This window comes from Chinchilla lanigera, unplaced genomic scaffold (assembly GCF_000276665.1).
Source record: "Chinchilla lanigera isolate Chin_1 unplaced genomic scaffold, ChiLan1.0 scaffold00016, whole genome shotgun sequence".
NCBI classification, from domain to species: Eukaryota; Metazoa; Chordata; class Mammalia; order Rodentia; family Chinchillidae; genus Chinchilla; species Chinchilla lanigera.
Genome location: NW_004955417.1, coordinates 28,182,055 through 28,194,673, shown reverse-complemented (window position 1 = coordinate 28,194,673; position 12,619 = coordinate 28,182,055). Strand labels below are relative to the sequence as shown.

Below are 12,619 nucleotides of genomic sequence, written 5' to 3'. Positions count from 1 at the left end.
CGGGAGGAGCGCGTCCAGAGCTCTGCTGCACAGCGTGTGGACTTTAATCTATGGTGTTCCTGAAAAATGCCAGGAGGATGGAGATGAAGCATTCACATCACAGAAATGGGAACACCGTGAGGCCAGTTAGCCAGCCTTAGTCATTCTGCAGTTTTTACAACTTCACAAGATCATACTGTCCACGGTAAACGCACACAAGTGTGTCTGTAACTATCAGAGGTACAGATAAAGCTAAGCTACCGAGAGATGGGGAGTATGGCAATCCCTGTATCGAGTATGCTAAGAGATTAAATGCTAATGTATTTGCTTATTCGTTCTAGCCTCAATTTTCCAATTTTGCCATGGACACGGGTCGGGGAGGGACTCCAGGTGCAGTTCTCCTTGGTAACGCCGGGCCTCTGCGCAGCGATTGTCGCGTGTTGCTCTGGGAAGGCAGCTGTCAAGTGCTGCGGCGGGGATTCAGGGGCTCCCCCTGCTGAGGAGATTTGATAATCGCAGCCTGAGCACATGTGATGCCCTTTGGCACATAAAAACAACTTGAAAGCCTCCGCATGACAGACAGTGCCCTCTCCCGCCCCTCTGTCCTCACGCAGCACAGCAGAGCCGTCTCTTCCGCCTCCCTGGGAAGTGCAGTGACCAGCAATGAAATGGCCACGCTCTATTCTTAACGTCCTCGCTGGGCACAGTGACGAAGCCCTGGCTTAACAGAGCGGTGACGTCCCTTCCAGCCTTCTTCCGTTAACACTTCATGCTTGTCACACGAGCCAGCGATGACCTGCGGCTTTTTGTTTGTTTTTTCCATATCCAGGACCATCTCGGCTAAGACTCACCATCAGGCCGTGAACTTCAACATCTTCGAGGGCATGGTGTGCCACGGGGTGCCGCTGGTGACGATCTCAAGGGGCAAAGTGGTGTATGAGGAGGGGGCCCTCAGCGTCACACCGGGACACGGGAAGTTTATCCCACGCCGACCATTTGCCGAATACGTTTACAAGCGAATCCAGCAGCGCGACCAGGTGAGTCGGTCACAGCGGCACCGCAGGAGCCGGACCACCCCCACCCTGGTGCGTGGGTGGCGGTGGAGCTGGGCTCCACGTTCAGCACGTTGCTGGTGTGAGCCCTCTCAGACCAACAGCAGCCTTCAGAGGAGACTCCTGCAGGGCTGTTTCCTGCCGCACACTGCTGAGTCTGCCCCTGGGTCACGTTCATGGTCCCTGGGCCCTTTTGGCAACCTGGTTAGTCAGGGGCCTCCCAGAGGGACCCCGACGATAAAGGTGCAGGGTCTTATCAGGGAAACCCCTGGAGAGGCAAGCAGGACAGACCAGAGGATCTCCAGAGGGCCACTCGAGTGTGACCCCAGGAAGGAAAGAAAACGTGGAGGAGAGGGACGGTAGACCCAAACAGACCGGGGTGGGGGACCGTGAGCCAGACCTTTTGAGACTCCTGCCCAAGTCTCCTGTCAGCCAGCTGCAGGTGGCGCACATTCATTGGCTGGAGCAACTGCCGGGGTTGTGGCCCTGGTGCAGGCCCCGTGGGTCCAGAGCCGCGTCTGGGTCCTTTGAAGAGTGGGGTGCCCTTGAGGAAGGACTGCGCGCTGCATCCCGTGACCACCGGCCAGCGGTGGAGGAAGTCAGTAGATGCAAACTCGGATTCTACCTTGGCTTCCGTCCTAGCCGGGGCTCAGAGCAATCCTCCCTGGGCTCAGATTCCTCATGGATAATGGAAACATTTTCTCTTAACACATCCTGAGACTCGGGTGAGATTCAGAGGACGGGAGGCCCGGAAGGGCGTCGGTAACAGCGCCGCCTCTGCTTCCCGTTCCCACCACTGTCGGCACCGAGCCTCGAACCTTTGGAATAACTGTGGCATAAAAGAGATACAAACTTGCAGTTCATCTTGAGATTTCACAAACGTTTGCTTCGGTTTACAGGTTTTTAAAATAGTTTTTACATTTCACTCTATTAACTACACCAAAATATGGAACCTTTCCCCTTAAACATTCTTTGGAGGTTTGAATTTTAGAATGGGGAGGCAGCACTGTGGCATCACCCCAGAAAACAGCAGAATCGCCAGGCTGGGCCTCAGCAGGGGAGATGGCTGGTTTCTCCAGCAGGATTCCCTGCGCCCCTCCAGGGGCCACCAAGATCTGCCCCTCCGTCACCCTCAGAGTCCCTCCAAAGCCTCTGTCCTTCTTGATTTTCGAGTGTTCATTGCCTGCTCCCCAGTCCTCCGGCTGTGTTTCGATCCATTGCACTTCGCTCCAACAGCTCTTTGTTTTCTGTTCTAACGTTCTGTGACTCTCGTTTTGCTTGTGGAGTCTCAGAATCCATTACACAAGGTTTCTCCCCTTTTCATTGCTTCCAAAGGCTTTGATTGGATAAACAAGTGCTTCCAAAGGCTTTGATTGGATAAACGAGTGCTTCCAAAGGCTTTGATTGGATAAACGAGTGCTCTAGAATGCTTTCAGTTCCGCACTGCAACTCTTTATAGAATGAGTTTCTGTCAACATCGATGCTGTGGGCGGTGACAGCTCCTTTTCCTGTGGGGCTCATTTATAAATACTGACAGGTCAGGTGACCAGTGGGTGGAGCCTGTGAGGATTCTAGGTGTTTCCGAACCCCTGAGTGGTGAACAGCAGCAGTTCTGACCAGTAACGAGCACGTACTGAAGGCAAGGCTTCTTGCCAAGGGCCCTGTCCCAGCGACCCTGCAAGGGAAGGAGGGGCACCTCCCTCATTTTAAAGATTGGGACACTGAAGCTTCGAGAAATTAACCAACTTGTCTCCGTCACACACAGAGGCTATGGCAGCCCAGAGCATAACCCCGGCTGTCTGACTCCCGGAAGTGCATGCCTGAGCAATCAGCTCTACAGTAGTCTGTAAAGAACAAGTTGAATGAGGTACTGAGAGAAATCACTCAGCATTAGTTTTGGAAAAGAGTCTTTCAAAACTTTAATCTGAATTGGAGGCACTGATGACAGCCCGGGAATGGATAGAAAGGATGCACCTGGGAAATCGTAAGGCGATACCATCCTTAGAACTGGGTAGAAGATATTCGCACTTGAAAGGGAGCGAGGGTGGCTCATGACGGTCAGTTCTGGCCATCTGCCAGCAGGGGCGCTAGACTAACTGGAAACCGAGATGGGCTGGATTTCAATGACTGCATTGGCCCACGTCATCTTCTGGTAGGGAAAACGTTTCGAGCCACGGAGATCACTCAGTGACTGCTCTCACCAGTTCTGTTTCAGACTGTTTTGTGTTTTGTTGGCAAAGTTGATGTCAACTCTATTTTTTATGTGCCGACTATCAATTTGGAATTATTTTAATTTTGTAATATTTTCCTCTGATAAATTTTTAGGCATTTTAGTGCATTTAAAAACGATAAATAATAATTATAACTTATCAAATGTTCTGAGAGTTTACTGCCTTCCCCCTAAGTCCTGAATTATGTAGTTTATGGTCACTTGGGCAGGGCAGAACAGATGGTAGATATTACCATGAAATATGACACACAGCCACATGGTAGTTACTAGGATTCTTAATTTACAAACTAAAAGGCTGAGTCTCAACATTAATTAATTTCCTTGGGCTAAAAAGTAGGTATATGAGCCAGGATTTGTGGTAGATCTTTCTGATTCCCCCATACCATGGAACTTCTGTAGAAACAAGAAAAGAGAAGAAAATTTTCTTGAAACCCAAACCATCATGTTGAAAATGTAAAATAAAGAGGCTAAAATGAAGTGAAATTTAGGGATTGCCTGAGGATATTTTAGACCCTTCGTACCTACTGAGTTAGACAGTGATTTATAGAATTAAAATATCTCTGCATGAGTACAAGATTTATGTTCACAGAGCATTTTCTTAGGTTTCCTTCTGAGTTGCTCAGATTTCTTGGGCTGCAGGTACAGCTCAGTGGTAAAGTATTTGCTTAGCATGCACACAGGCTTGAGCTCATACCAGCATGTAGCAGACAAACAAATAAGCTCAGATGTCTTTGTGAGGTGGATAAGCATTTGAAGGCGGGCAGGAAGGGCCATGTTTCTCCTGCTCACCTCTGATCCCCACCAAGGAAATTCCATTCTTCACATTCGAACTCCTGAAGCACAGGTTCTAGCACTGCATTTGCAGCATTTGCAGTGCTGGATCTCAGCTGGTCTCCTGGCCAGAGTCTCGGAGCTGTTAGGACAGCATCTGACTTTCCTGCACTGATCCTTGGTGCATGGCAAGCATGTAAAAGGATCCTGAACCTGAACTGGAAATCAGAGGAATACAGGCAATCGTTTCAGAGGAGCACAGAAGGAAAATCAAATAAATGTATCCAGAAGATTGCCTCCTCCCCTATCTCAAATAGTGGGGTTATCTGTGAGCATGGTTCTTGCCCAGGATTTTATTACTTCGTAAATCTAACAGCATCGGGCCACGCAGCCATCGCTGTCACTGGATGTTATGAGGCACTTCAAAAGAAAAAAGAGATGTTTTTATCCAATTTGATAGGCTGGGAAATTGTTATTTATTGTAAAATTTAGCCAGTGGCTCCTTAAGGGAAAAACTTTAAATCAGAGGATGACACATTGGGCCTTATTTAATAACTATTACCTGATGAAACATTTTAATCTTTTAAGGAAGAGTGTTAGAGGAAAATAAAGAGATATAAAAGGGAAGGAAAAAAGGAACAACCACTTGGATATCTCACAAAATTCCTGAAAGAACAAAATTACGTGCTGTTCATTCTTTTTCAAACAGTGTATAGCACCTCACGTACAGGTAGACTGCATTTATGGAATATTTGTATGCTTATGATATAAGGATTTCCTCCAAAATTCCAAAGAATGGACTTTCTTTAAGTTATTCTGTAAGTCGTCTCTTGTTCTCTTTTTTCAGCAATAAGCAACTGCAACATTTTCTGGAAAATACCGGTCATACTGCAGTTTACAGAGACCAGGAAGAGCCTCTAGGAGCGGTATATGGTTTCAGAGCACTGCTGCCAGAGCTTTGAAACTGCGCTGTGTCTTTGCGATGATAAGCATAATTTGTCTCATAGATAAGATAAAACTGAGTGGGTGGCTGGCTTGGTCCTTGAGATGGGCATTTTCTATTTCTGAAATAACCGTTTGTCAATGTCCTTCTCAAGGTGGTGCCTCAGAGAAAGTAATTTAAGATGTGTCATTGGCTGCCACTGGAGTCCTAATTTCCCCAGATTGATTGCTAATCATAAGAGAAGGCAAAGACTAGACTCAGGCTGGCTCGCTTTGGCTTAGTAGTGACACGTGTGTGCCGGTCTGCCCGGGACCCTGCAGCAATGTCACAGCGTCTGGTCGCTGGACATCAGACAGAGTGGGGGTATTCACACTACAGAAGTGTAGGCCAGTGCTGTAAGCCAGGACCTTGAAGCGGGAGAGAAAAGGCAGAGTAACCTGGTTGTTCCTATCCTTATGTCCCGCTGAGTAGCGGACCCTTTCTCAGTACAAGTTGAACAGCCCTAAGTTGAAATCTGAAATCTGAAACAGTATTAGAGCTGAAACAATGCTTGGGAACATTTCAGAGTCAGATTTTCAGACTAAGGATGCTTAACTAGTATGCAAATATCCTGAAGTCTGAAAATCTCCCAAATCCGAAATACTTCTCATCTCAAACATTTAGAGAAAGGAATACTCAACCTGTACTTTCTTTTTATGCTTTAGCTAGTCATTCAAAATTTATTCCATCAATACTTATTGATTGCCAGTTAGGTTTCAGACATAGTTTAATTCTTACAATAATCCTGGGAGATAACCAGGCCATTCCTGTTTTATCAATTCAGAACCTGAGGCTCATGGAGACCACATAGATTCTAAGTGGCCATCTGGAGCTCACAGCCAGGTTGCCTACCTCAAAGGACTGGGAGCCTTGGAAATCCCAGCCAGGCACGAAGTTCATCTCAAGAAGCCTCCGTTTATTTGAGCTATTGGATGTCAGGCCAGTGCCTGCTGTTTGGACTGTGGAAGAGCAGCTGTCTTTATTGGTGTTTTCGTGTCTTGGCCCCCATGGGCAGCCTTGTGTCAGTAGCTCCCTGAGGCTCTGTGGATTTTCTGTATAAGTCTTACTATTTTTAGAAAATCTAGCATCCCAGCACTCCCCTCTTGGCAGACAATATAGTTAAATTTTCTATCAGTGTACAGCTTCCTCTTCCCCTGATCAGCTAACCAAAAGCATTTCTGCAATTATGCAGCTCTAATGATGATTGCAATTAATGTTTATTCATAGTGCCGCATATGACATAAGTCTCATTCGTGTCTATTAACTCATCACAATGACAGTCATCATTAAGGACTATGAACTTGAATTGAACTTTCATCTGCTAAAGTAATTAATGGACCAGTGTCCCATAAAGGGAGCTGCTGCCTGTCCCTTCCACATTGGAACAGGCTTGCATGCAGTTCGACCCTCAACCTATCTTACTTGACCTCCATCCCATCCCAAAGGAAGCCATTATTATGAAGGTGCATCAGCTAATCCTGACTACCGTGTCAGGGAATGGGAGGAATGCAGTAGCCCAGACAGGCCTCCTGAAGGTGCATTCTTGGGACATTAGTGTCTTGAGGTCCTCTTTGAGGAATTCTCAATACTCTTAAATAATGTTACCCTCAGTAGCACATACATTTTACAAATGTCTGTTGTGTATCAGGTACGATTCAGGGTGCTAAGGATGTAGACACTAGTAACATAACAGCCCCTGATCTCTAAGGCCTTAGGCTCAGCATGTTTCAGCTCTGGTTCCTCCTGGTGCTTGTGCCTTAGTTCTGCTTGACACATGTTTGTACCTCAGTGATGAATTCAATTAGCTTCTGAGATAGAGGAATCTGAGTATAGGATGAGATCAAGACTAAAGATCAAGTGGGGAATCCTCATGCATAGATGTAAAACCCCTCATCTGGGGCCACCACGAAGACTGTGAGAGGAGAAAGGGGCCTTCAGATGGAGCTCGGGGTGGCCCAAACTCGAGGAGGTGGAAACCAGCAAAAGCGCAGAGACAGCTGACCAGAGAGGCAGAAATCAGGAGAACACAGAGTGTTGTGTTCCTCGTCACTGAGACATGTCCCCTAACACCAACAACTTACAGCAGGACAGGTGTGTTTTGGCTCATGGTTACCATGCTTTCATAGTTGGCCACCTCCAAGGCAGCATGGTGGAGGGCCTGACAGAAGAGAGCTGCTTACATCTCAGCAGACAGGAAGCAGGGAGACAGGGAGGAGCTGGAGAGGAAGATGCATCCTTCCGGGTCACGCCCACGGTGACCGCCTCTTCCTACCAGGCCCCGCCTCCAGAGAGCAAGTCAGCTGTCACCCCCATCACGATCCATTCTCCTTCCACAAGCCCCACCTACACCTGTGAGCCCCGAGGCTCTGCGGGACATTCCCATCCAAGCCACAAGAGTCTCAGGAGGCAAGAGGAGAAACCCGCTTACTCTTAAACCCAGACCTGCCTGATTCTTCATCCTGGTTTTTCTGCTCTGTGCTGCATAAATGTCCTCTAAGTGCTAAGAATGCTTTCAGCTGGTGGAATTGGGACAGTGTATGTGGCCGTCATAGGTACTGGGGGCGCTTGAGAAAGAAACCCACTTTATGTTGGCTGGCAGACTGTCAGTGCGAGCCCTGGGCATCGAACGTTGGCCCCAATGTAGGCCGGTGCCAGGTCACACCGGGCATGTCACACTTCATCTGGAAACCCACCCTTGTTGCTAGAGAGAAGGGACAAGACTCCTTTTTCTAAGAGTGGTAGGTTAATGCTACTTCAAACACAAATGTGTACAGAGCAAAAACAGCCATGGCTGTTTAGGATTCTGCAGAGGACAGCCATCACCTCCCACCTGTCACAGCACCTACCTACTGTAGTTCTGAAACAGCCAGAGGACAGTGCCAGGGGGTAAGGGGGTTTGGAGATGAGTAAGGTGGGGGCCCACAGGGCCTGTGCCACCCACCTCCAAGGACGAACAAACGGTGAAAAGTTAAAGGTGCTGCAAGGCTTGAGCCTAGGCCTTATATGTCCTTGGTTCCTGTCAGCTTCTTCTCAAAGCAGGGCGGCATGGAGGCAGGACAGCAAAAGATCAGAGAGAAGGTGGGTTTGTTGCTGTGTGGCCATGTGGCAGGGTGGACAATGTCTTGCGGTCATTCTTGCAACCAGCCCTGACCCCTGGGCCTCCAAGGCAGATGGTCCGTGACACTGTGTGGACAGGACCTGGCCAGCTGGGTTGGAGACACAGGATGGGTAGTGTGAAGAGAGACAGCCAGGCAGCTCGGCCTTGCTCCAAGCCCACGCCGTGGGTCGCTGCAGTCTGGTAGTCAGAGTGGGCAGAATGAGCCCCATGACTGCTTGTTATTTGTGTGCACGTAAGTGTGGGTTTGTGTTACGGTTTATGAAGAGCTGGTCTGAATCAGGTGTGATGCTAGATGCTCTCCTATACTCCGTGATCCTCCCCACATCTGATCCGCCTAATAGCCCTGTACTGTAGGCTTTTTCTTACCCAGTTTACAGCTACTGGAGCTGGAGCACATGCCAGGGAGGAGACCCGGCTGCACAGCCCAGGCTGCCGACCCCCGGAGGTGCTGCCTCTGGCTGCCGATCAGTTCACAGGCACATGGTTCAGTTACTGTCTGTGTACCCCTTTGCTTTTCGAGTCTACCCAAGCTCTGAGTTAACTCCTGCTGAGTCCAGTGGAGGATCCTGCCTCCAAGTGGACCCCTAAGGAGGTGAGATTCTGCAGAAGGCCCAAGGCAGAGGCCACCAGGAGAGCGACACACATGCAAATTGCTGTAACCTGTGGCAAAACGCTGGGAGAGCAAAGCACTCTGAGAAAGTGGCCAGCTAGGATGGAGGCCAGGAGGAAAGGTAGAAGGCTGGAAGGGCTGGAGGAGGTGGTCAGCAGACCCAGGCAGAGGCCCTGATGAGACCCCTACACCTTGTCAGATATAGATCAGTACCTGCACAGAGGAAAACCCAGAGACACCAGGTCCCTCCGAAGTCCTGGGAGAGGAGACAGTGCAGTTGGCACACAATGAATTCATGTTTGTTTTTCTTTTCTTCTCTCTGTCGCAATTCATAAAGGGAGCTGTCCTTAGCTGTGAGTTCAAGCAGTCAGTAACCCACAGAGAGAATTGAAATGTGCTCTGTTTCAGACTTGCACACCCACCCCCGTGGAGCGGGCGCCCTACAAGGGAGAAGTCATCACCCTGACATCCAGAGAGGCACCAGAGGACTCTACAGTGGAGACCGGGACGCAGGCCGCCTCCTGATCCGGGTGCTGGGGTAAGGGGCAGTGAGTGGGTAAAGTATCCCCAGGTCAGTATCAGCACATGGGTCCCGGAGTAGGAAATCAGCATCTCTCCCTTCACAAGCATTTCAAGAGTCCAAAGTCAAAAGCTTCCAAGAGAAGTAAGACTCAAGGACAGCTGAACCCTGGGGAGAGGATAAAGCTCTGTTGACACAGCGCAGGCAGGTGGGCCATCCTGTGGAAGAAGGCCCTGGGCTCACCGGAGACGGCTGTCAGTGTCTTGCTCCGCTGTGAGCAAGAAGCAGCAGCTGGTAACGGACACGGGCTCCCGCCACACTGAAAACACGGCCACCCTGCCAGTCCTTTACAACTTACATGAGAGAGCGAATCCGGGTAATGGAATCCCAGTTGTGATCTAGAACTTAGAATGCACGAAAAACAAATCCAGTGTTGCTTTTGGGGATGTCATTTTTCAAGAAAATTATCTGATGTATTTTATTTCCCATTTAATTTTTGAAATAATGCAGCTCTCACTTTTGCGAGGATGTTTGCACACGCCCTCCGTTTCCTCTCCTCTTTGGACACGCAGACCTTCGTTTTTCTCAGTACTCGCTGTCATCCTCCCGGTCCATTTTCTTTTCTTCGGTGGTTTTCTGGTCTGCTCTGGCAGGTGCCCACCTAGCAACGGTCGTGTTGCTATGGTTTCAGTTCCGGTGACTTCATGACATCGATCTGTTTGGTCCATGTTGCAATTTCACTGGACTCTGGGGTTCTTTTTTAACCTACGACATGCTTTCTGGGGTTTGAACCGTAGCACTCCGCAGGCGACTGGCACTAGAGGCTGACCCGCTGGCAGCGCTGTGAGGCAAAGGTCTGGTTTTCCACAAACTCGCTGCTGCCAGCTTCCATGCTTGGCAACCCCTGTGACCCTCCTCGCCCCCCACGGCCCCTGGGGTGTGAGTAATGAATACCTGAAATCAAAGCCCTCTGTGTTCTTGCCATTGTTGGGCATTGTCAGGCTCTAGCAACACTCCGCAGCCCCCAGCACCAGCGACCAGCGTTGCTGCCGATTTCCAGATCCCTGGCATCATTCTTCCAGGTCAGGGGGGTTTAGGAAAAGCTGGGAGGAGAGTTCCCTTGAGAAAGCAGTGGTGTCCAACTCTGTTGCTCAAGGCGCCGATGGGAGCGCATGGCTGAGCTTAGCGCGGTCCTGCCTCCCTGTGAGCGAGCGAGTGGCCCTGAGCGCCTTGTGTTCTCTTCAAGGTGAAAGCAGAGGGGAAGGCGCCTGGGCTCCCTTCGCAGCGGAGTGAGGTCGCCTGTGTCAGCGCCCTGCGCCCCTGCAGGAAACTCGCAGCTCCCGGCCTCTCCGATTTCCTTCCAGAAGTGATCGCTGTCTCCCAGGCTGCGCCTCTGTCGCTGTGGTGAGACTGAGATAGAAGCGTGTCATGGCAGTGGGACGTCTGCGTGAAGGTTCCTGGACGGGACTTTCAGACACCGCCCTTGCCTGCATTAGTTTCTTTCTCTGAAGTTTTACAAATCACTTTCTTTCTGGTTTAAAGGTTTTTAAATGGCTAATTTGTTTTAAGCCAGCACTGTGATTCTGCATCTGATGTAATTAATAAACCTTGAGATCCTCATTTTGTACTCTGTCATCTGAACCACGTGGTCCTCCTCACTGGTAAGCCGGGGTCCACCAGAGAACGAGGCTTCTGGTGTGCGTCTGCTAGACCTTTGCGGAAAGCCAGGTCCTTGACAGACTCCTGTAATGAAGTCGGGTGCCTACCGGGGAGGGATCGGGGCAAATGAGCCACCCCACCGGAGACCTCAGTCACGGGCTCAGATGCAGCTCCTGTGGCCCCTCTCCCGCGCTGCCTGTGCAGCCTCCCGACCCTGTGTGCAGGGCTGAGCTTCTGTCTCTTCTCCCGGGTGCCGATGTCTACAGGGGTTTTAAACACAAAGCCAGGTTGGGACTGCACCTGTCTTAAGAGCTGGCTGTGAGTGTCAGTGGCATTTGTACCAACACTCATGTCACCCTCGAAGGACTGGTCTCTGGGACTCTGGGGACCACTCTGCTGAACTAATAGGCAGGTCGTCAGGAGGCCTTGGCAGGGGTTTTCAAACAGTGCTGTTTGGCTTCACAGTATGACCTGGTCTCCAGCAGACCTTTGGCTTTATTTAATGAAACCTTAGAGGGGCCCAGTGGATTCACAATGACAGTACTTGCTGGGCTCCACTAGGTGCCAGACCAGAACTAAGCTCTGCGTAGAGTTGCCCATTTACTTCTCTACAGAACAGTGTTATTCTTACTGAACACATGAGAGAACAAAGGCAGAGAGAGGAGAAATGACTGCCTAAAGCCACCAGGTCAGCAGGTGACCCAGGGTGTCACACAAATGGACCAAGCCACTGGAGTGTATTCCTTAGTCAAGACATGGGGAAGACCCACTCCAGAGGAGAGAACAGCAGCATGAAGTCCTCCTGAGCGTACCGTGAATGGATCAGATGGGCCACCGTACTCCTTCAGTGCTGGCTCACATGGTCCTTCTCACAGGGCCTCCCCATGGCCGCCATCCTCAGGAGGGAGACGTGTGAGTTGTGAGCTTTTAGACCCCAGACCTTTCCCCAGGAAGACTTGGAAGGGCCTGCAAGGTCCCTTGAGTCTTTGCAGTGCCGTTTCCAGAGCAGCCAAGAATGCATGGCTGAACGCAGACCAGCCTTGCCTGGTACTTCCTACAAATACTTCTATACAAGAGGAGCAGGATAAAATGCAGCAGTCATCACAGGGGGAAACTTAACTCCCTCAGAAACTGAGCTTTCAGGCAAGGACAGTTTCCTTGGGGCTGTCTGAAGGTTGGGCTGCCTTTCTCCTGTGCATTTTATTTAAAACAATTGGACACACATTTGATGCTTTCCCCCTTTAAATCTACAGTCAAGAGCCGAGGTGGGAAGAAGTGGGGCACGGAATCCAGAATCAAACCAATGGGGTTCAAGGCTTTCTCCTGCACCACTCAGGCAAATCACTTACCCTCTCCAGTCTCTCCCACCTGATCTAGAACACCTGAGGTTTTCAGGATGCGTACATGGGTAGGTCAGAAGCACTTAACAGTGCGTGGAGCACAAGTAAACTCTCGATCAGGGTCTGCTACCACCACTTCCTCCAGCTCAACTGCTTTCGTGTTCTACCTCCAAGCAGAAGGAAACCACCCAAGGTCCTCTGAGAAACTTCTGGTCTCCTGAGTCAGCTGACGGCCTTGCTGCGCAACAGTTCAGCTACAAAACGGAACTGAGGCCAAAACACAAAACCTTTGACAAGGTTCCCCAGTGACTGACCATTTTTTCTTCATTTACTTTGCGGGGTCCCTGAAGTAAGGGGT

The 12,619-nt window shown here is 50.0% G+C and overlaps 1 protein-coding gene across 1 annotated transcript in view; it reads left to right on the top strand.

The window, feature by feature from the left end:
- Dpys (dihydropyrimidinase) overlaps positions 1-10,903 on the top strand; it is a gene marked incomplete at its 5' end in the record, with an annotated part of 60,539 nt that extends 49,636 nt beyond the window's left edge. Inside the window, 3 exon segments of the mRNA XM_013512744.1 lie at positions 809-1,016; positions 9,151-9,280; positions 10,509-10,903. Coding sequence (XP_013368198.1) covers positions 809-1,016; positions 9,151-9,267 — 325 coding nt within the window.
- Between the last annotated feature and the right edge of the window lie 1,716 nt (positions 10,904-12,619).